Source organism: Calonectris borealis, chromosome 1 (assembly GCF_964195595.1).
Source record: "Calonectris borealis chromosome 1, bCalBor7.hap1.2, whole genome shotgun sequence".
In the NCBI taxonomy this organism is placed as follows: Eukaryota; Metazoa; Chordata; class Aves; order Procellariiformes; family Procellariidae; genus Calonectris; species Calonectris borealis.
In genome coordinates, this window is record NC_134312.1 from 103,048,735 (window position 1) to 103,068,676 (window position 19,942).

Here is a 19,942-nt window from a genome sequence, read left to right on the forward strand (position 1 = left end):
AACATTAATTGATGCAGGGTTGTCTCCATTACTGAAAGTGTGGCTGATCGGTTCTTGGGCCATGAACTCTTCTGGCCTCATAGGAAATAACTGTAGTGCAAGGTGGGGCTAATCCTTCTATCTTGAGAAAACTTGCAGTATGTCTTACTTGGGAAGGTTTGCAGTTGGATTCCCTTCTCCCTGTAGTGTAGCACAGTGATGTGAAGTAGGAGCTGCCAGAACAGTAGATAGTGCTTCTCCCTTCTAAAACCTGCCTGGTTTTCCCCTAGATGTGACTGAGTGATTGCCTGGCTTTACCTGATGCTTGGATGTTTTTATTTATATGTTGTCTGGCTGTGGAGGAGGTTGTATACACGAAGCACAGGGGTTTGGCAGAAGTTGCTGGGCTCATAGTGAGGGGAAGGTGAGCCTTTGAAGAGAGATGGGTGCAGAGAAAGGGAGGTTACATGTCCGAGCTTTGTGCCAGCTTCTCTAACCACAGATGAGCTCATGGGAATCCAGCTAGCTCAAATGTGGAAGTGCTAAAGCAGGTCTGACCTATTTCCCCTCCATGTGCAGCACGCGTCTTCAGACTCTTCCAGTCTGATGGTGGCTTTTTCGGTGCTGACAAATCTTGCCAGTCTGAGCAGAGGCTTCCCCTTGTCAGTGGTTCAGAGCAAGTTTTGATTCCTCTGCTTCTGTGGCTGGATGCATGGGAGGGACGCACAGCTTGGCTGTGCGTTCTTGCTGGTGAAACTCTTCCTCTCTCTTCTTTTTCCAGGTGATCTTTTCTTGTGAGACGAGTGGTTCGCAACTCATGGCCTCCACAATGAGTACTGCCGTGTCGTGACACCAGGGGTCTTGGTAAGCTACTTGTTGGAAAGGCGAGGACCTATTGTATCTCCACATCTACCAATGTGGGTCCATCTCTTTTGTCTCTGCAATTGAGGTTTGAAGTTCTTTTAAGCCATCGAAATTGTAAGCTGCAACCAAGTGGGGTGAGGCTACTTTTCACCTGTTCTCACCTCCTCCTTTGAGCTTGCAGTGGCACTGATGTGGTTACATGATCAACCAGATCAGGGGACTGATCCAGCTGAATAGAGATTTCTGCTGTTTCCCTTGGGTTAGTTCCCATTCAGATCTTTCCTCGATCTGGTCAGGAGAGAGGTGGTGAGAATGAGTAGACAGTTGAACCATCCTTTTTCCCTGCAGGCATTGCCTGGCATACCTTAAAGCAATCCTGAAAATACAGCCTTGGATGTAGCTTGCCAAAATGTCTTGAAAAGTGGCTTGACCATTCACTGTCAGTGACCCTATTGCTAATTTTAGAGCAGTGATAAAGGCTTTGCTATGGCAGGCAGACTCCAGCTGCAAAAATACATATCTCTAGAGCTTTTCCATTATTGAACCTTAGATTCCCAGACATACATACGTTAGAAGTGCATTTAGAAAAATCATGAGGCATTCCATTTCACATTATAAAAGATGGTACATTCCCAGTGTGCAGAAATGAGAAGCGGAGGAAGTTGAGTTGCCGTTGTTCCACCAATGAATATATTGATGTATCCTTTATAGCTCTCTCTGGTAAGAAGAAATTTAAACTGAGATTGGAAAATACAGTTCCCTTGCAGAGCGTATCAATTCTAATAGATGGAAGATACATGTATATAGGATAACAAAAAAGTAGGGTTAAAAAATTGGAAGTGTTTTTTTTTTCCCCCCTGAGAAGTACTTGAAAGTTTGGTGATGTCAGAAATATTGTGCAGCCAGTGTGATCCTGATTCTGTTCTTCATGTTTTCTCATTGCACTGTGCAAGACTGGGAGTCTGAGAAAATTCTCATCTTACAATAAAAGGTAACATGATAATGCATAAATATCAGAAGTGGAAAAGCAGAGGAGGAAACAACTGGAATACTTAAGTTCATCACACAGGCATCTGCATCCTGCTGTTAGCATTGAGCTCTGCTCACTTTAATGCGGTTGTTCCTTTTTTCTTTTTTACCTGAAATTCACTGTGTTTTCAGTCACACCTTCACCTTAAGTGAGGATCCCCAAGTATCACTGAGTTCCACTGACTTTTACAGATGCATAAATCTCTTTTGAAAAGTGGAGTTCGGTGCTGTTGGTAATGTTACGGTTTTGTTGTCAAAACAGACATAGGAGCAAAATTTGCATGCAAAGATGGTACGATTTAGATACTTGTGCAGATGTTCTCTCTTGTTGCTAATGTATCTGTATAGCACCAGCTGCAATTACAGCATGATACTAGTAACAATAGTAATAGATTAACTCCAACATTGTTCTCAAAATCAGTGGGATAATCAGCTGATAGCTCCAGAGAAGCATGTGGATCCTGTGAGTGTGTGGCTCAGACTGGAGTTCATCTGATTGTGCCTAATAGGAGGCATTAAAAATGAGACCTTTATTGCAGAAACATTCTCCCCCCCATTAATGGGTTTGTGCAGCACGGTGGAGGTGAGAATAGGGAGCAGGATGATTTCTCTGGGTCATGAAGGAGGCATGTGGTAGGAGAATTTTTGGACAAGATGCAGAGCTTCATGGAACAACTGCAGTGTGGAGCACTATCATGTTAAAGTACAGCAGTGCAAAGTAACTAAAAAATGTAATGGCAGAACCTCACAACAAGATAAATTTGGGGAACTAGAAAACCATGGTGCTCAATACTACAAGTTACGGATAACTCCTTGGTCAGAGGTGGTCATATAGTGCCTGTGTTTCCTAATCCTCTGGTGTCAGCATGTAAGCAAACCAATTTTTGTTTTCTAAATGCAATTTGAACAGTAGTTTCTTCATAAAATTCAAGACACTCCCAGTCTGGTGCGATTTATTTTGTTTCATTTGATATATGCAGGAAGAAACTGCTTCTTTGGTGCTGAGAAGGAATACTGGGAATATTTACATTTGAATAATATTTAACTAGCAATGCTTAATACATTAACAATAAATCTTGGTTAGATTCTAAATTAAGTGGATTTGCATCTGAGTAGGTGAGATGAACAGGAGAGATTTTGTTGAAACATAAACAAGACAGAAATTTGTTCCAAAATAATTTAGCCCAAAGGACGTAAACAGTAATGTTCGATAGTTTCCTCCTCCAGAAACAGTTTTATGTGCCTTATTGCCTGCGTCATGCGTATTGTTTCTTAGAAAGAAGCTGAAAAAGTGCTTACTTTTGTTTTTTTTTTTCTTTTTTCTTTTTTAAAGCCTCAATAGTCTGTATAGTGTTGCTGAGCAAATTTAGAAGGGGAGTTCTGTGGTGATCTTTTGGCCTTTCTAATAGATGTATTGAGTGACTAATCTCTGGTATTTTCAGAGTAATCACAGCATCGCTGCTTGCTTACAGGTGGTCAGGAAGGAATTTTATTTTATTTTCCTCCCTTTGTGCAACCCTTAGCACACATCATTGAACATATGTCTAGTTATATTGGACCAAGGAGACAGAAAAGATTTGAGCAGAGTTTATGTTCTCAAGAAATATCAGATTACGGCCATTCACAGGGGAATTCTGGATAGCTAAGTCATGTTGGGGATTTGTAATTTTGGCTTCCTACTGACTTGCTGTGAGGTGTCTTCAAGCTGAGCACAGATGCGGAATCAAAGTGTCCAGACACGAGGTGCTTCCCTGTTTTGTTGACTCCAGAGTGATTTGCTTTGGATGAAGGGAAGATGGCCTCGCTGCCTGTAAACTGAATGGCCAGCCAGGGCAGCCTCCGGTTTGAAGTACACAGCTGTACTGAGCCATCTGAAAGCTCTTCTCCTGTGTCTTCTCAGAAATGGGGGAAGAATTGCCATTTACTGCTTCACACCAGACACATCTGCTTGGAAAGTTCTTCACTGTTTTTCTGTTCTCTTCTTGTGGGGTGGTTTTAACAGTGTGCCCTGGAGATGCGAGACTTCCCCTGGGCAGCAGGAGGCACGCGTCTAGAGAATGCTGGAGCTGCAGGAGGGAAGCGCCCAGTGCAAAACCAGAGAGGAGCAAAGAGAAAAAAGGCAAGCAGACAGCCAGCATTGAGAGAAGTGGGTGGCAGAAAGTGCTTCGACGCTGCCTCTGGTGGCACACTCCCCAGAGGAACTTGAGGAGAGCCCATCTGCGTGTGTGTGAGACTGTGAGCTCAGGATTTCTGTCAATGCATTCCAGTAATCCCAAAGTGAGGAACTCCCCGTCAGGCAACACACAGAGGTAAGGAAAAGAGCCTGCAGTCAGCTGCTCTGGATTGGTGCATGATGCTATCCCTGCTCTGCTGCAGGATCAGCCAGGGACTGGTGCATGTGACTCACTGGTCCTCCTTTGTGCTCCCGTTGGACCCGCCGAGTACCTGCGCCCTGGCTGCACAGTGCTGACGAGCCTCCATGTTTGCTAGGCTCAGGATGAGCTGAAAGCTGTAAACCCATGAGGTGCGGATTCTACATTCCTCGTGCCCTCCTCCCTCCCATCAGGTGTCTGAATAGGCTGTAGGAGAGTAAACGTGCTGTTTCTGTCTGGTTTTTTCCTTCCCCCTCTTCTAATGATCTTTTTCCCTGAGGGGTAGTTGGGCAGCAGAAGTCTCTTTGCCTGTACTTTCACACAAAACGCCTCCTCTGTATTGTTGGCCTGAACAGCCTGGAGAACTGATCGGCTGAGATCTTCTGCATCATTCACCTGCCAGTGCAGCAGATCGGCAGCTCTCCTCCACTAATTTGGAAGGGGAAAAATATGGAAGCGAAGCACTGTCCAGGGACTTACAATGGTCTGATTGACAGCATTCTCAAGTTTGATTATTTACTCCTAGAGGTCATCTGGAGCTTAAGAGTAATTCAGAGAGAATGCCTCTGAGTCAGATGTCTGTCCAAAGGAGGAAACGGCTTGTGCGAGTCCCACAGTGAGGATGCTAGCAAGTGCTGCCTGTTGGAAGTGGCAGTGATGATGGGAAAACACAATGCAGAAGATCCGATAGCAATGGAGTAACTGGAGGATGAGGAGGAAGGGGTGGCTAATACATGTGTAAAACCCAGCAGAACAAAATATTTTCAGGATGCAATTTGCTGAATGGAAGAGGGAAGGAAAGACCCTGAATTTCCTTTGGCAAATTAAAGAAGCTTCATCTGCCCCATTTTGCAGGAGTGTGCAGGGAGATGGTAACCTTCTCTTTCCTTATTCAGAGGCAGGTTGTAGCTGGTTTAATTGTTTTCACGGTCAGAGGTTTGTGTTTTCCTGGCAGCTTGCCCCAATGTATGATGAATGCTGCAGTAATGCTGGGTTTTCCTTGTGCTCCCTGTAGAACTGGATAGGGAGGTACAAGGGAGGAGGGGGGGGGGTCTACTCTGATCAGAGCTGCAGTGTATAGTTGGGGTCCAGGAAAGTGGTGAGGTGAACTTTATTGTGCCTTGTTTGTTTACTCTGAGCTGGTCTTGGTGTGAGGCGCTTCTCTGTGCACATAGAAACCGTTGTCTTTATTGACAGAAGCCCCAGAGGTAGGTCCTCATGTGACAGCGGTTCCTGGGATCTGGCAGGTCTGTAGCTTGCCCTAGTGCCTTCTTGAGCAATGAGATCCCATCTTGGATAATAACCCTTTCAGGGCATGTTCAAAAAAGCACCTGCATGACTCTAAGCTTGCAGGCATTTTTTATTTGTCAGCAATTGTCTTAGCTTGCAAAGGTGGCAGTGGTTGTTTCTGCTTCTCTCTAATCTGTTCCTACAGGGCTGAATGAATCCATGGTGTGATTTGTTACTTTTTTTTTTCTTTTCCTTTTTTTTTTGCTCTGTCCCCAGTAGCCCCAAATCAAAGCAGGAGGTGATGGTCCGTCCCCCTACAGTGATGTCCCCGTCTGGCAACCCCCAGCTGGATTCCAAATTTTCCAACCAGGGCAAACAAGGGGGCTCCACCAGCCAATCCCAGCCCTCTCCCTGTGACCCCAAAAGTGGAGGTCATCCCCCCAAAGTGCTCCCTGGCCCAGGTGGGAGCATGGGGCTGAAGAATGGGGCTGGAAACGGTGCCAAGGGGAAGGGGAAGAGAGAGAGGAGCATTTCGGCAGACTCCTTTGAACAGAGGGAAGCTGGGACTCCTAATGATGACCCTGAAATCAAAGGTATGTTTGCTAGGGTTCGTGCGCAAGTGCAGACAATTAGTCTGAGTCCTCTGAGATGGCAAATCGCTATGCAAGTGTTAGCAAAACATTTATTTGTCTGGGGTTCTGTAAGTTCCAGCCAATGAAGTCTAAAGGTCTTGAGAGCAGGCGAAGAGGAGAGGTTGTCATAGCTGGCATCGGTAAACGTCCTGTTCACGCTCAGTTAAAGTGCAGACCTGTCTCTGGTGGGAAAGTTCCTTTGTAACTCTGAAACTCCCCCAGAGAATTTGAAAGTACAAATGCAACCTGTTGGTTTCCTTCTGGCCTTTGGCCTTTCAGGAACTGCTCTGTTGTAGCTGGGGTTTTGAACAATATGCAAGCCTGTTTTGTCAACATAGGTACATAACCCGTAGCACCCTTAACTGGTAACACAAGCCAGAGAGTTGGGATTTCTGTGTTCTGTTCCTGGCTCCAACTTTGCCTCTGTGAGGCAGTGCAAAAACAGACTAGATGTGCAGCTGTCCATCTTTCCTTTGTTGTCCATTTTCTAGGTCACCTGGCTAAGGTGGCTGAAGGGAAAAAGAAGTAAAGTTTTGCACAGTGTGTTCTCCTTGGGCACAGACATATTTATATTTCTTCATTTTAGTGTGTAGTTTTCCTGCTATTCTGTGTGGCCACTGGAGAATTCAAAGGGATCAGCTCTGGGAACTGCCACTTGCCTCACAAGATGATCTTTCTCCCAGTGGTGCCTGAAGGGCAGCATGGCATTAGAGGGAAGATGTATGGTGTAATAGAAGAATTGCCTTTAGTAGTGCTTGAGGGAGAAGTGGGAAATTTCAGAGGAGGAAAAGCTCTGGTCGGCTTCCAGAAATGGTTTCCAAAGAGCTCCCGAGGTAGTGATTTCCCTTTTTTCCTCTTTCTCCCCTTCCAGACTGCAATTCTGCTGATCATGTGAAGTCCCAGGATTCTCAGCACACACCACACTCCATGACTCCTTCAAATGCTTCAGCCCCAAGGTCTTCCACACCTTCCCATGGCCTGACTGCTGCTTTGGAGCCAGCAAGTGGGCAGAAGACTCCATCCAAAGTGGTTTACGTTTTTTCTACTGAGATGGCCAACAAGTAAGTAGGCAGATGCCTGAATGTCTTCAGGGAGTGGGGCTTATATTTGTGCTCCCTTTTTAAGAGATTCTCAAGTGCACTTTCTCCATCAAGTGCGTTCTTGTAGCAAAACGTCATTACTTGTTTTGGGGATGCTGAAGGGGCTGGAGTGGAGAATCTCGCTACCTCTTGCCCTCTGAGAAGTGATTATTTATTCCTCTGAGGTGTGTTTGTTTGTTGTTTTTTTTGTTTGTTTTTTTTTTTTTTTTTTTGGCAAATGCTGGGAGATACCGTTTTGCAATCCATGCAGTGAGTATGAGCCGGGATGGCTTAAACTGAGACATGAACCCTGAATGCTGATGAGTTTGTAGATGTAAGCATTTTTCTTTGGTACTCATCTAGAGTGAAATATGTGTGGTTAAGTCTCTCTCCCTTCTGCCAGCTGAAGGATAGAAGGGAGGGCGGATAAGAAAAATTGATTCTTAGCTTCAACTGGATATGTGCATTTGTCTGTCTTTGCAGGGCTGCAGAAGCTGTGCTGAAGGGACAGGTGGAAACCATCGTGTCCTTTCATATCCAGAACATCTCAAACAGCAAGGCGGAACGAAACACTGTACCCTTGGTAGGGAATACTTGCATGTGGGTGGGAAGGGAAATGGTAAATGTGCTTGTGTGCATGTGATTCAGAGAGATGGGTGATTATTTACACACTGAAATAAGTTTTAGCGTGGAGAAGAGAGAGACAGTTGTTGTCCTAGCCTTCTGCAAATAAATGTCTTGGATCATCCGAAGAAGAGCTTGAGTCTTGCAATATTTGGGTAGTACATTTAAGGGGTACCTGCTGTAATACTTGAGCAAAATATGTTTCTGCATGACCAAGATGCTGCTCTGTAATCACTGCATGAAGGCTACCCTTCCTTGCAAATTGTGGGCTGGTGGTGTTGAGACAGGACGTTTCTTTTGCACCTCTGCTTATGTGACACAGCTGTCAGATGAATGAGTGACAATGTGTGGCTTTCTCTTGCAGAACCCCCAGGTCACTGCACTTCGGACTGAACCCAAGCCCCTGCCACAGCCGCAGCCCCCCACCACCCAGGACCAGAACCCTCCCCAGAATGCCAAAATGCAGCCGACTCCACCCGTGTCAGCGCCGGTATCCAAATCCACTGGCCCCCCGTGCCCCATAGATCAGGACAGTCCCAGTGTGGAAAGCAAAGGGATGTCTGTGGGCAGCCCTGCCAACTCTACTCCGTTGCAGACAGAAGGATTTGGGCAGAGTTCGACCCCCAATAATCGAGCAGTTAGCCCGGTTTCCCAAGGTAGCAATAGCTCTGCTGCAGAACCCAAAGGTCCCCCCCAGCAGGTGTCTGGTGGGGACCCATCCAGTTTGGGCGAGAATCCAGATGGGCTGTCGCAGGAGCAGCTGGAGCATCGAGAGCGCTCGTTGCAGACCCTGAGAGACATACAGCGCATGCTCTTCCCTGATGAGAAGGAGTTTGCGGGAGGGCAAAGTGGGGGGCCACCCCCAAATGCTGGGGTGCTGGATGGTCCCCAAAAGAAACCTGAAGGGCCGATACAGGCCATGATGGCTCAATCCCAAAGTTTAGGCAAAGGGTCAGGGTCTCGGACAGATGGAGGGGCTCCGTTTGGCCCTCAAGGACACAGGGACATGCCCTTTTCCCCAGATGAAATGGGGCCACCACCAATGAACTCCCAGTCGGGACCCATAGGCCCAGACCACCTGGACCACATGACTCCCGAGCAGGTGGCCTGGCTCAAGCTGCAGCAGGAGTTTTACGAGGAGAAGAGAAGAAAGCAAGAGCAGGTGGTTGTGCAGCAGTGTTCCCTGCAGGACATGATGGTCCATCAGCATGGGCCTCGTGGGGTGGTCCGAGGCCCTCCCCCTCCCTACCAGATGACCCCTGGGGAGGGCTGGGGACCCGGGGGTCCAGAGCCCTTCCCTGAAGGCATGAACATGTCGCACTCTCTGCCCCCCAGGGGCATGGCCCCTCATCCCAACATGCCCGGGAGCCAGATGCGCCTGCCTGGTTTTGCAGGAATGATGAACCCTGACATGGAGGGGCCCAGTGTCCCGAATCCTGCCTCCCGGCCTGGGCTTTCAGGAGTTAGTTGGCCAGACGACATGCCAAAAATCCCAGACGGCCGAAACTTCCCTCCCGGCCAGGGTGTCTTCAGCGGCCCTGGCCGAGGGGAGCGGTTCCCCAATCCGCAGGGCCTGCCCGAAGAGCTCTATCAGCAGCAGCTGGCTGAGAAACAGATGGGCCTCCCTCCTGGCCTGAACATGGAAGGCATCAGGCCTGGCATGGAGATAAATAGAATGATGCCCTCCCAGAGACACATGGAGCCTGGGAACAACCCCATCTTCCCTCGCATGCCGGTGGAAGGGCCGATGAGCCCCTCCAGGGGGGACTTCCCAAAAGGGATACCCCCGCAAATGGCCTCTAGCAGGGAGCTGGAGTTTGGGATGGGCCCTGGCAGCATGAAGGGGGACATGGGCATGAATGTCAGCATGGGCTCCAACCCACCCCTGGTCCCTCAGAAGCTGAGGGAGGCAGGAGTTGGGCCGGAAGAGATGATGAAACTGCGCCCCGGCGTCTCGGAGATGCTCTCCTCTCAGCAGAAAATGGTGCCGCTGCCGTTTGGGGAGCACCCGCAGCAGGAGTATGGCATGGGTCCCAGGCCCTTCCTTCCCATGTCTCAGGGCCCAGGAGTCGGTCTCCGAAATCTCAGAGAACAGATCGGGCCTGACCAAAGGACTAACAACCGGCTCAGCCACATGCCGCCACTACCTCTCAATCCCACCAGTAACCCTAATAGCCTCAACACTGCTCCCCCTGCGCAGCGCAGCCTCGGCCGCAAGCCCTTGGATATCTCTGCAGCCGGTCAGGTGCATTCGCCGGGAATCAACCCCCTGAAATCCCCCACGATGCGCCAGGTCCAGTCTCCCATGATGGGGTCTCCCTCGGGGAACCTCAAGTCCCCTCAGACACCCTCCCAGCTGGCAGGAATGCTTGCGGGCCCCACTGCCGCAGCTGCCGCTGCCTCTATTAAGTCCCCCCCTGTCTTGGGGTCTGCTGCTGCTTCTCCTGTCCACCTCAAGTCTCCGTCTCTCCCTGCACCTTCTCCTGGATGGACTTCGTCTCCAAAGCCTCCTTTGCAGAGCCCTGGGATTCCCCCGAACCACAAGGCGTCTCTCACTATGTCTTCTCCAGCCATGCTGGGGAACGTGGAGTCGGGTGAGTGCCGCCTCTGCTAGCCTGACTTGGCTCTTTGCTTTGCGTTGGGTTACCCCGAGGTGTGCAGCAAGGGGAGAGGGAGGAGGTTTCTTGCAGTGCCTCGAGGCTAGGCGGTGCTTGGCCCAAGGGTCTGGTTGGTGGCTACAGGAGTGGAGCGCAAGCGCTTTTCCTCCTCCTGTTGTATTTGTGGGTTTGCACCGTGCCTCCTGTGTGTCAGGGTGAGGGCTGGTCACTTGGAGGACATGAAAGTGAAAGGGTGCGTTCGAGAGGTGTGGAAAGATGGGGAGTGTTGATAGGAGAAATCTCTCCTCGGGAGGGTTTTTGGTTCTTCTGCCACAGCTCCTGGTGGCTGTAGCTTTGTGGAGAAGTTCCTGCTGATGTTACGGAAATGCTTTGAAATAAAGGCTCCTACAAATTGGTGCTGAATATAGTTAGCCAGTCGTGTATCTAGATATGCTTCAGAAAGATACGGCTTTCGAGGTTAACCACCGCAGACAGGGAGGTGTGCTAACATTTGTTCAGGCTTCAACCGTTTTGGAGAGAGCTAAACACCACCATATGTAGCATTCAGTAGCGCCGGAGCTGTGCCGTGCCTGGGACCTCAGGGTGCAGGTGCTGGCACTGCCCTATCTGCTCCTGAATGTCTCTGGGCTGTTGGCGGCATACCTCTGCCCTCTCCTTCCCGCTCCCAAATCCTCTGGGAGCATGTTCGCCCCTCTGTCCAGTCCAGGCTCCCAGCGCCACAGCCCTGGGCGGCCTTCCTGCCCGGGGAGGTCTCCTGGCTGGGAGAGGCCGGGAGAGGAGGCTTGCCCACGTTGCCCTCTAGTGCTGCTGCTGCGGGTGACAGCGCGGCGGCGGCGGCCGGGACCTGCCTGCCGGGACCGGGGACCGGGGGCGGTGGTGGTGGGGAGGGTGACCCCTCGCACCAGCTGGCAGGATTGCTGGCTGGGTCTTTGTGCTCAGAAGGGGAGCCTGGATGTTAGTGTCCATCGTGGCTGCTGAGGCCGAGGCCGGCGTGAGCCCAAGCGCCTACAAGTCAGAACCAAATGCTTTAGTCCGTGCCTAACGTTGTGCTTAACGAATGCTTTTACGTGCAGCCATTCCAAAGCATAAATGTTTTGGCATTGCAGGATTTTTTTATTCTCTGTTCTCCTTTCCTTTTTCTGGGGTGAGCGGAGGAACGTGCAGTGAATTTTCAGCGATAGCGCAACTTCGGTTTAGCATTTTTGGGTGGCATGAAATTCATCGGTGAAGAACAAAGGAGATTGGAAGTGCAATTAAGTTATTTCTAGTTTTGGGAGAGCAGAGGATGATAAGCTAATAGGTGCAGAGAAGGTTTCTTTAAATGCAATGAGCAGTAAATATGTGTATATAAAACCTGAAATGAAATATAAACAAGGAGTTTTACTTGTAGCTGCTGATGCAGCTTGTCAGAAATCTGCCTGCATGTCTCAGTGTAATATCTGCTACAGCTTTCATTGTGCCGCCTATGTCTTTTGTGCTTGATGCCTCCTAAAGAAAAAGGCAAGGGACTTACAGTTGACATTTGATGGGTGCAGGAACAATTAATTGACTATGGATTTGGATTCTTATGGCTAGACCTGGTATGTAAGTCTGTCGTCTTCAGTGCATGGGAGTTGAATAGTAGGATTTTCAGACGTACCTGATAATTCTTCGTGTGGATTTCTAGAGGCTCAAGACAGTTCCAGTAGAAGTGCAGAATCCAGGATAACAAATGTTAATCATCTTGACCAATAGGCTTATTTTTCTGGTTACCTTTCACAGGCATTGACTGCATTAGTCAGATGGTCCTTTGTAGTAAAAGGGATTTCTGGTTCTTCAGAATTCTAGAGAAAAGGGTGGGATTTCAGGAAAAAATGATAAGAAGGAAAAAAATTAAATTTTTTTTTTTTTCTTCCCCTTAAGGTGGTCCACCTCCTTCCACAGTCAGCCAGTCTGCTCCTGTGACTCTCCCTGGAAATCTTCCCTCTAGCAGTCCTTACACAATGCCTCCAGAGCCGACCCTCTCCCAGAATCCCCTCTCCATTATGATGTCCAGGATGTCCAAATTTGCCATGCCTAGCTCTACACCGCTCTATCATGATGCCATCAAAACTGTGGCCAGCTCGGATGATGACTCCCCTCCAGCACGCTCCCCAAACTTGCCACCTATGAACAGCGTACCAGGTAAGAAACTCAAAGAAACATAAGCCCAAGCTATCAGGCAATACAGTGAGGGTGATTTTTATGGAAGCTTCATCAGATGAAGATGGTGAGAGGGAAAAGACCTTGAAGAATATATAGCCATGGGTTGTTTTTGAGGAAGGCAGTTGCAATTCTCTGAAATGGGGAGATGGAAATTCTTCTTGCAGCCAGTTTTTTTCCTTCCAGAAAGTATCTGTTCTTCAGAAAGCGTCTAATCTTGAAAACCCTTATGTATGGGAGAGATTTCCACTCAGGCAGACTGGAATTACTTGTCTGGGCGAAGGCTGCTCATGGGAATAAGGGTCAGACCTACAACGTGTTACCCAGAGGAAACCATTCTTCCCCTGTCTTAAAGGCAGTGTCATAGAAGCTTCACAGTTGTGGGGTTTTTTTGTTCAGTTGTTTTTTTTTGACACTGAATCATCTGGCCTTTTCCTCGGTTTTGTGATTGCCTTTGTTACAGAAGAGAGTGTTAAAGCGCTTTCTCGAAGAATACATCTTTTCATATAGGGAATGTGTAATGGCAGGTGACCTCAGCCAGGACTGAGGGAAACTGTCCTGGTCCCTACCTGAGAGAGTTAAAGGAAAAGTAAAATAAAACATTGTCCTTTTGGGCTGTCTTGTGGGTGAGCATGTTTATATGTGAAATCCAATCCCTGCTGATAGTTTAACGTTCGTGGGTACATATTGAATAGAAAAGAGGCTGTAGCCCCTCCACCCAATTGAATTAACATAATTGAAAAAGGGGATGAGAGGATGTTTCATGAGCAGCAACTAGTAGTGAATTCTTGATGAGTTTACCTGTAGCTTTGCTGTCTGTTTCACGCAGTAATGATCAGAGTGGCTGAATATACCTGGGGAAGCTGGCTAATTGCATGAGTTCATGATGATAGCTCATTAACCTCATTGATCGCCGCCTCCTAGTCTTGAGGGTTACCTGATTTATCACTTCTTGCATTTTGAAAGGAGATTCAGTCACCTCCCAGTGGACGAGTGTCCATATGCTGATAATCTGTCACAGGCATGTTTGTTACTGCCTGCATCATCTAGACTGCCAGGGCAATAGTAAAGGTATGGGTTGGATTGAGATCCTACTTACAGAGCACGTTTTAGTCGCTTTTTGATAGGGCAGTGACAAGCTTAGGGAGGCAGCTGTGCAGGTGGCATCAATTTTCTGGTTAAAATAACATCTTCCAGAGCCACTACTGACGTTTTTTTACTAGCACTGATTTTTTGTGTGTGTGTCGGACTTGGTAACCTTGCAGAAAGCTCTCTGATAGCTTTATTGATTATTATTAGCTGTTATCTAAATGTGATTCCTTATTTCTTCCCTAGGAATGGGCATTAATTCTCAGAATCCTCGAATTTCAGGTCCAAACCCAGTGGGTCCAATGCCAACCCTTAGCCCAATGGGAATGACCCAGCCTCTTTCCCATAACAACCAGATGCCCTCTCCAAATGCTATGGGACCCAATATACCTCCTCATGGGGTCCCCGTGGGACCCGGCCTGATGTCACACAACCCGATGATGGGGCACGGTTCCCAGGAGTCTCCAATGGTACCTCAAGGACGCCTGGGCTTCCCACAGGGGTTCCCTCCCGTACAGTCCCCTCCACAGCAGGTGCCATTTCCACACAACGGGCCCAGCGGTGGACAAGGCAACTTCCCAGCGGGAATGGGCTTCCACGGAGAAGGACCTCTGGGGCGTCCTACCAACCTGCCCCAAAGTTCGACAGATCCAGCACTTTGCAAGACTGGAGGCCCTGGCGGTCCAGACTCCTTCACTGTTCTTGGAAACAATATGCCTTCGGTTTTCACTGATCCAGAGCTGCAGGAGGTGATCCGTCCTGGAGCCACGGGAATACCCGAGTTTGACCTGTCCAGGATTATCCCGTCGGAGAAGCCTAGCCAGACACTACAGTATTTCCCTCGTGGGGAGGTGCCAGGCCGCAAGCAACCGCAGGGTCCTGGGCCTGGGTTCTCCCACATGCAGGGGATGATAGGAGAGCAGACCCCGAGGATGGGACTAACGTTGCCTGGCATGGGGGGCCCCGGGCCAGTGGGAACTCCGGATATCCCTCTTGGGACAGCTCCGACCATGCCAGGTCATAACCCGATGAGACCGCCTGCCTTCCTGCAGCAAGGCATGATGGGGCCGCACCACCGCATGATGTCACCAGCACAAACGGCGATGCCTGGCCAGCCCGCGCTAATGAGTAACCCCGTGGCTGCCGTGGGCATGATCCCAGGCAAGGACCGAGCCCCCGCGGGGCTGTACAGCCACCCGGGCCCTGTAGGGTCACCTGGTATGATGATGTCAATGCAGGGCATGATGGGACCCCAACAAAACATCATGATTCCCCCCCAGATGAGGCCCCGAGGTATGGCTGCTGACGTTGGCATGGGAGGATTTAGCCAAGGCCCTGGAAACCCAGGGAACATGATGTTTTAAGCTGCTACCATAAGACTGGATGTTCTGATCCTTGTCAAGATGAGATTCCAAGTCCTGAGGGCTTTTTTGGGAGCTTCAGGAGTACAGTTTGGCCATGCAATAGGTGAAAAGAGACCAGAGGACGCTTTGGGAAATCTCGAATGTATGGAATTACCTGAAAAAAAATTATTCATTTTAACAGGTTGTTTTTTTTTAAGATTTATTTTTTAAAAATTATTTTTGTGGACTTGGGTATCCCGTGACGGCACCTGCTTTGAGAATCTGTAGCTGTATTTTGAGAATTGCCATTTGTCACAAGTTGCACCATTCTCTGTATGTTTACGTCCTTCGGACTGGCTTCTCCCAGGACTCTCGGTTATTTTTGGGGTTTTTTGTGTACTGTACTATATTGTAAAAGGGATTTTAGCAGAGACTTTAGTCTTTGGGGTGAGAGGAGAATGGGATTCTAGGCTGTTTACTTTAGGTGGAGAATCCATCTTCAGAACTTCGGACTATTTTCCTTCAACTCCAATGTATAGAAAAACCAAACTACGACCTCAGAGCAGAGTATTAATGAAAAGCACAAAAAGGAACTTAAGTTCAGTGAGGGGAATCTTTTAAAAGAAATAAATAATAAGTTAAGGACATATTTTTCAAATTATGGCGTGCTGTCCAGCACCTTCTGTCTCTCCCTCCCACTCTTTATTAAATAGGCTTCTCTCTCTCTCCGTCCCCTTTCTGTCTCCTCCTATGGCAGCTGCAATACATTGTGTTATTTTGGGGAGTAAATCTAGGAGAGCCTCTCCTCATGTGGGGACTCTTCCCACTTTTAGGAAGGGGCTGGACTTGGACACTGTTACATCCTACAGTAGTCTCTCTCACTGTTTCCTATTCTCCTTTTCTTAGAAACCCCAAGTGATTTTATTAATGTGGGAGTGGAACAGACGCTAAAAGTTATCCAGGATTTTTTTTGTGGTTATTTTTTTTTCCTCCCCAGCGTAAAACGTTCTGTGTAACCTCCATTAAATTTGGTACAAAACCACTCGCCAGGGCTGTGGTGTCAGAAAAATAAAATATATTGTTTCTTACAAAATGAACTGTCGTCTTTATCCAGTCCAGTTGTTCCTATGTACATCAGACGGCTGGCCAGATGACTGTTTGCTCTTCCTTATGATCACAGCCAGCCTAGAGGCCAGGTGGGGTAAGCTTTGGCAGCTCCTAAAAGTCTGGTCTGTAGGCAGCTGCATGCTCCTTGCAAGGCAATTCTGTTCGCTTAATCCTGAACTGAGCGTGTTTTTCCTCAGGGTGAGGTCTTATTTTTAGAACGCCCCAGGGACGATAGTTAGTCTTCCTTCCTCAATTTGTTGAGGGTCGAGGAATAGATGAAACTTGTTGTCTCCTGTTGGACCCCTGGTGAGTGTTTCCAGCACTACAAGGTACGCGGTTTTGAGCTTTCCCTAAGCAGCGGCGTCTGTCTGCTGAGCGCCAGAGTCCAATGCTGTGCGGGGCACTGGGGTTGTGTGTCCCCCTGGGGGCTTTGGATTGGGTAGGGTCTCTACTGCCGGCGCTCAGAGGCCGAGATAGTGGGAATGGATGAACTTAAATAACAAAGGTGAGAGAGAAATCGTCAGTGAGCAGATTTTTATCAAGACAACCCTGCTGGGTAAATTGTTGCTTTGCCGCAGTTTTCATTGATCGTTTCCTAATCCCGTGTCTTTTCAAACTTGCCTTTTGAGAGAATTTCAGCAAGAAGGTTTTATGGTTTTGTCTATGAGGAGTGAAAGACTGGATGCCGAAACATGTATTGGGAGTTGAGCCCCACTCCTGAAGAAGACCAGGATGAGCCAGATGTGGATCTGTAGGGCAGCGTGTGGGCTCTGTGTCTGTCTGCTCTCTGGTCCCGCAGCACTGTATATGGAGTGTGTAATCTCTGTTCTTCCTTCCACCTACTGTTACTTGAAATTATTTCGATGAGTAGTTTCCTCAAAGGGCTGGCTATTAGTGTGAAACTTCTTGTGGAGAATGAGTATCTTTAATATGCTTGTCCGTGAGAGTTTTTCAGAGTATTAACTGATCCTTAACAGGTGGAAAAAGAATTGCTGTTGGTGGCCAGCTTACCAAAGTTTCATTGCTAGTATTACAAAATGAGTGAAGCCATGCACTGCTGGAGGCATGCAAGCCTCAGAACCTTCTGTTTCCTGCTTCCAAATTCACCTTTGTGCTGTCATGCAAATTTACAGTGATTTTGGGTGAGAATTACTCTTTTGACAAAGTGTAGGATGTGTGTTGTGGTGCTTCCCTCTAACAAGACAAGCAGCGTGCCTGAAGCACGGGCTTGTCAAGATTTTAGAAAGAGCTGACAATGACACAGTGAGTGTTATTTCTGTAGAGCGGAGTTACCTTTTTTTTAAATGGTTGCACAGCTCCCTTTTGAGGATCTTGCACGGGAATTGTCACAGTGCAACCTCTTTAAGCGTTGCCACTTCTGCCACAACTTCTGACTGTTTTTACTATGTTGAACAAAGCAAACTTCTTGACTGACATAGAAATAACCTGGAGGGTTTGGGTTTTTTTTTAACAGTCTTTCTCAGTGCTTTCTGTGCCTGTTGAGGTATTTTGAACAGCAAAGGGTTTGAAGTGGCTGCAACTTATTCTAGAAAAATTAGCACAGGGGATTCACTGTTCAAAACCACTTGATAGTGAAAGGATACATTTTAAAGATGCTGGATAATTAAAGTTCCTTCTGTGTCCATCTAACTTAAGATGCTGGCATTTGGTATCTTAACGAGATTTTTCCTACAGAAAATGCAGAAGTTGTGGATTCTCCTGAGTCCACGTAGCTGCACTCTGCCTGGTTTGCACCAGCTGACGGACAAGAGATGCTAATGCCTTAGGTGGCTCCGGTTGGAAAAATGACTCGGTAGATGTAGACTTGAACTTCCTTGTTTTGCTCTGATTCTACTTCTCCCCTTTTTGCTTCACAAATGGAAAAGCTTTCTAGCTGCCAGCCTTGCAAATTCACCTTCGAATCTGTAAGTCAGGCTCTTGGGATCTGTAAGTCAGGCTCTGTTCTCTCCTGCTTATTTATAATCAATAGTAACTGTGACTCAGCTCTGGTAGTCATGGTGCAGTTGAAGAAGGAAAGTGGGGTTGCCATTTTTAGTTTGCTTCCCCTCCCCCTCCTCTTTTTTTTTTTTAAACTTTCAAATCCTCCTCCTCCACCTTTATTTGAAAGAATGAAATAGACTTTATTCATACATGCTTGGCTGCTCTTCCTCTCTAGTAACATGGGAGGAAACAGTCTGCTGTTCAAATTATCTCATCCCAGATGGCTGCGCAGCCGGAGTGCGGAGAGACTTAAAAGGTAAACCCAGCAGATGGTGAACTTCTGAAACGCAAAGTAATGCGCCTGCTAAATCAAAAGTTTAAAATATTTGAAATCTGTTTGTTTTAAAGTAGCAGACTTGCAAACAGGTCATCTGTGAAGTACACTGGCAGTTTTAAGCACCGTCCAAATAAACTCGAGCTTTGTCCCTGTATCATGGGCTAGCTAATCTACCAAAGAACATGACAAGCAAGTAGCCAGCCTTACGAGTTTAGTCCTGACCTCCTAGTGGTATCTAATAGGTGACATTTCAGAAGACAGACCAGTATGTGGAGATCTAATCTGCATCAGTCTTGGTTGGGATTTGAATGCTGGTGGTGCTTCTGGTATGATACACGTACCCTGACTTGGAGTAGATGTGGGAGCCCGACTCTTCCTGAGGGTAAGTGTGGGTCCTAAACATGCTTCTTAGACTGTTGGAACGCAGCATTTGTTGTGCCAGAGTGTTGGGGCTATTACAAATATGGTATACACAGGGCTTAATTTTGCAGTGCTTGGTATGCTGACCATCTACTGGTTTTCATTTTGGTGGCAGAAAAGGCTACGTTTCATTGGTGGTCCTCTTCTGCACTCACGATGGTGAATGCTTTCCTCGTGCAGCCTTGGCAGGCTGTTGGCTGAAACCTGTTACCTATTTTGATACTTCTCGAGGAGAAATGATCCATGTTTGATATACTCTGTATTTAGTAGAGTGCACTTCACTGTTTCGACTGATAGTAATTCATAACCTAAAAAAGGTAAGTTGTCTTGCATATGTGCTGTGTCATCTTTCTGGCGAGGTGACCTCTAACTGAAAGATTTTTTCAGTTTTTAGCCAGTCCACATAGTTTCCAATCATTTGTTAATGCTGTTAGTTGTGGTAGCTGTGTTACACCTAGCTTTATCATGCTCTTTCTGCTTAAGGTTAAAGCGCATTATCAGGAGTGTTCTTCATGCCTTAAAAAGACCCAAACCCAAACTGCTAGCTTTATTATGTTGGGTTTACTGGCAAATATACCAAGCTCACTATCCTCTTGATCTCCTTTCGACTTTCAACCAGCAAGTCTTTCGTGACGAGATGTAGGTCCTCATGACTCATTACGCACTCAGGTTTTAAGCTTACGATTGTTTTGGTTTGAGTCAGAGCATGAGGCAGGAAAGAAAAGTGATGCTGGTTTTGTCTGGGATACTAAAAGAGTATACCTCTTAAGAGGTCTGAGTACTAAAAGAGACACCTCTTAAAAGAGGATGTTTTACATGAGGAGAAAACAAAACCCTAAATTTGACATCTTTCCTGCCAATTACCTACTATACTAGCATTGCCTTAAATGAAACATACTATATGAGGATAGGTTTGCAATGCAAAATGAAGAAAAAAAAGTCTTTAAGTTGACCAACCTGTGTTAACTGCATTGGACTGAAATAGCAAGGGAGGCAGACTAACTTGGGTTAGCAGCTCCAGCTCAAGTTTGAGGGAACCTGAGGTTGAGCATGTTAGCTGCTCTTGTCAGCAGTTCTCATATTAACAGCCCAGAGTA

At 47.4% G+C, this 19,942-nt stretch overlaps 1 protein-coding gene across 2 annotated transcripts; it reads left to right on the forward strand.

Moving 5' to 3' along the window:
- Window positions 1–760: 760 nt before the first annotated feature.
- On the forward strand, window positions 761–16,207 carry BCL9 (BCL9 transcription coactivator). 2 transcript variants are annotated; one of them, XM_075170070.1, is made up of 8 exons: window positions 761–843; window positions 3,875–4,181; window positions 5,751–6,067; window positions 6,978–7,167; window positions 7,669–7,768; window positions 8,174–10,403; window positions 12,330–12,590; window positions 13,944–16,207. In XM_075170070.1, exons 2-8 carry the CDS (start codon window positions 4,129–4,131, stop codon window positions 15,059–15,061), a joined length of 4,269 nt encoding a protein of 1,422 aa, XP_075026171.1. In that variant the 5' UTR covers window positions 761–843; window positions 3,875–4,128; the 3' UTR covers window positions 15,062–16,207. The 2 variants fall into 2 exon arrangements, with proteins under 2 accessions (XP_075026171.1, XP_075026165.1); XM_075170064.1 differs by lacking the exons at window positions 761–843; window positions 3,875–4,181 and having other exon boundaries at window positions 5,557–6,067.
- The last annotated feature ends 3,735 nt before the right edge of the window (window positions 16,208–19,942 follow it).

What these genes read in the sequence shown, in the direction of transcription:
- BCL9 (XM_075170064.1), top strand. Translation starts at nt 5,686, where the DNA reads ATGAATCCATGGTGTGATTTGTTACTTTTTTTTTTCTTTTCCTTTTTT. An exon ending in TGATGACCCTGAAATCAAAG is followed by an intron (nt 6,068 to 6,977) that starts GTATGTTTGCTA and finishes CTCCCCTTCCAG; the next exon opens with ACTGCAATTCTGCTGATCAT. An exon ending in GCTGGGGAACGTGGAGTCGG is followed by an intron (nt 10,404 to 12,329) that starts GTGAGTGCCGCC and finishes CTTCCCCTTAAG; the next exon opens with GTGGTCCACCTCCTTCCACA.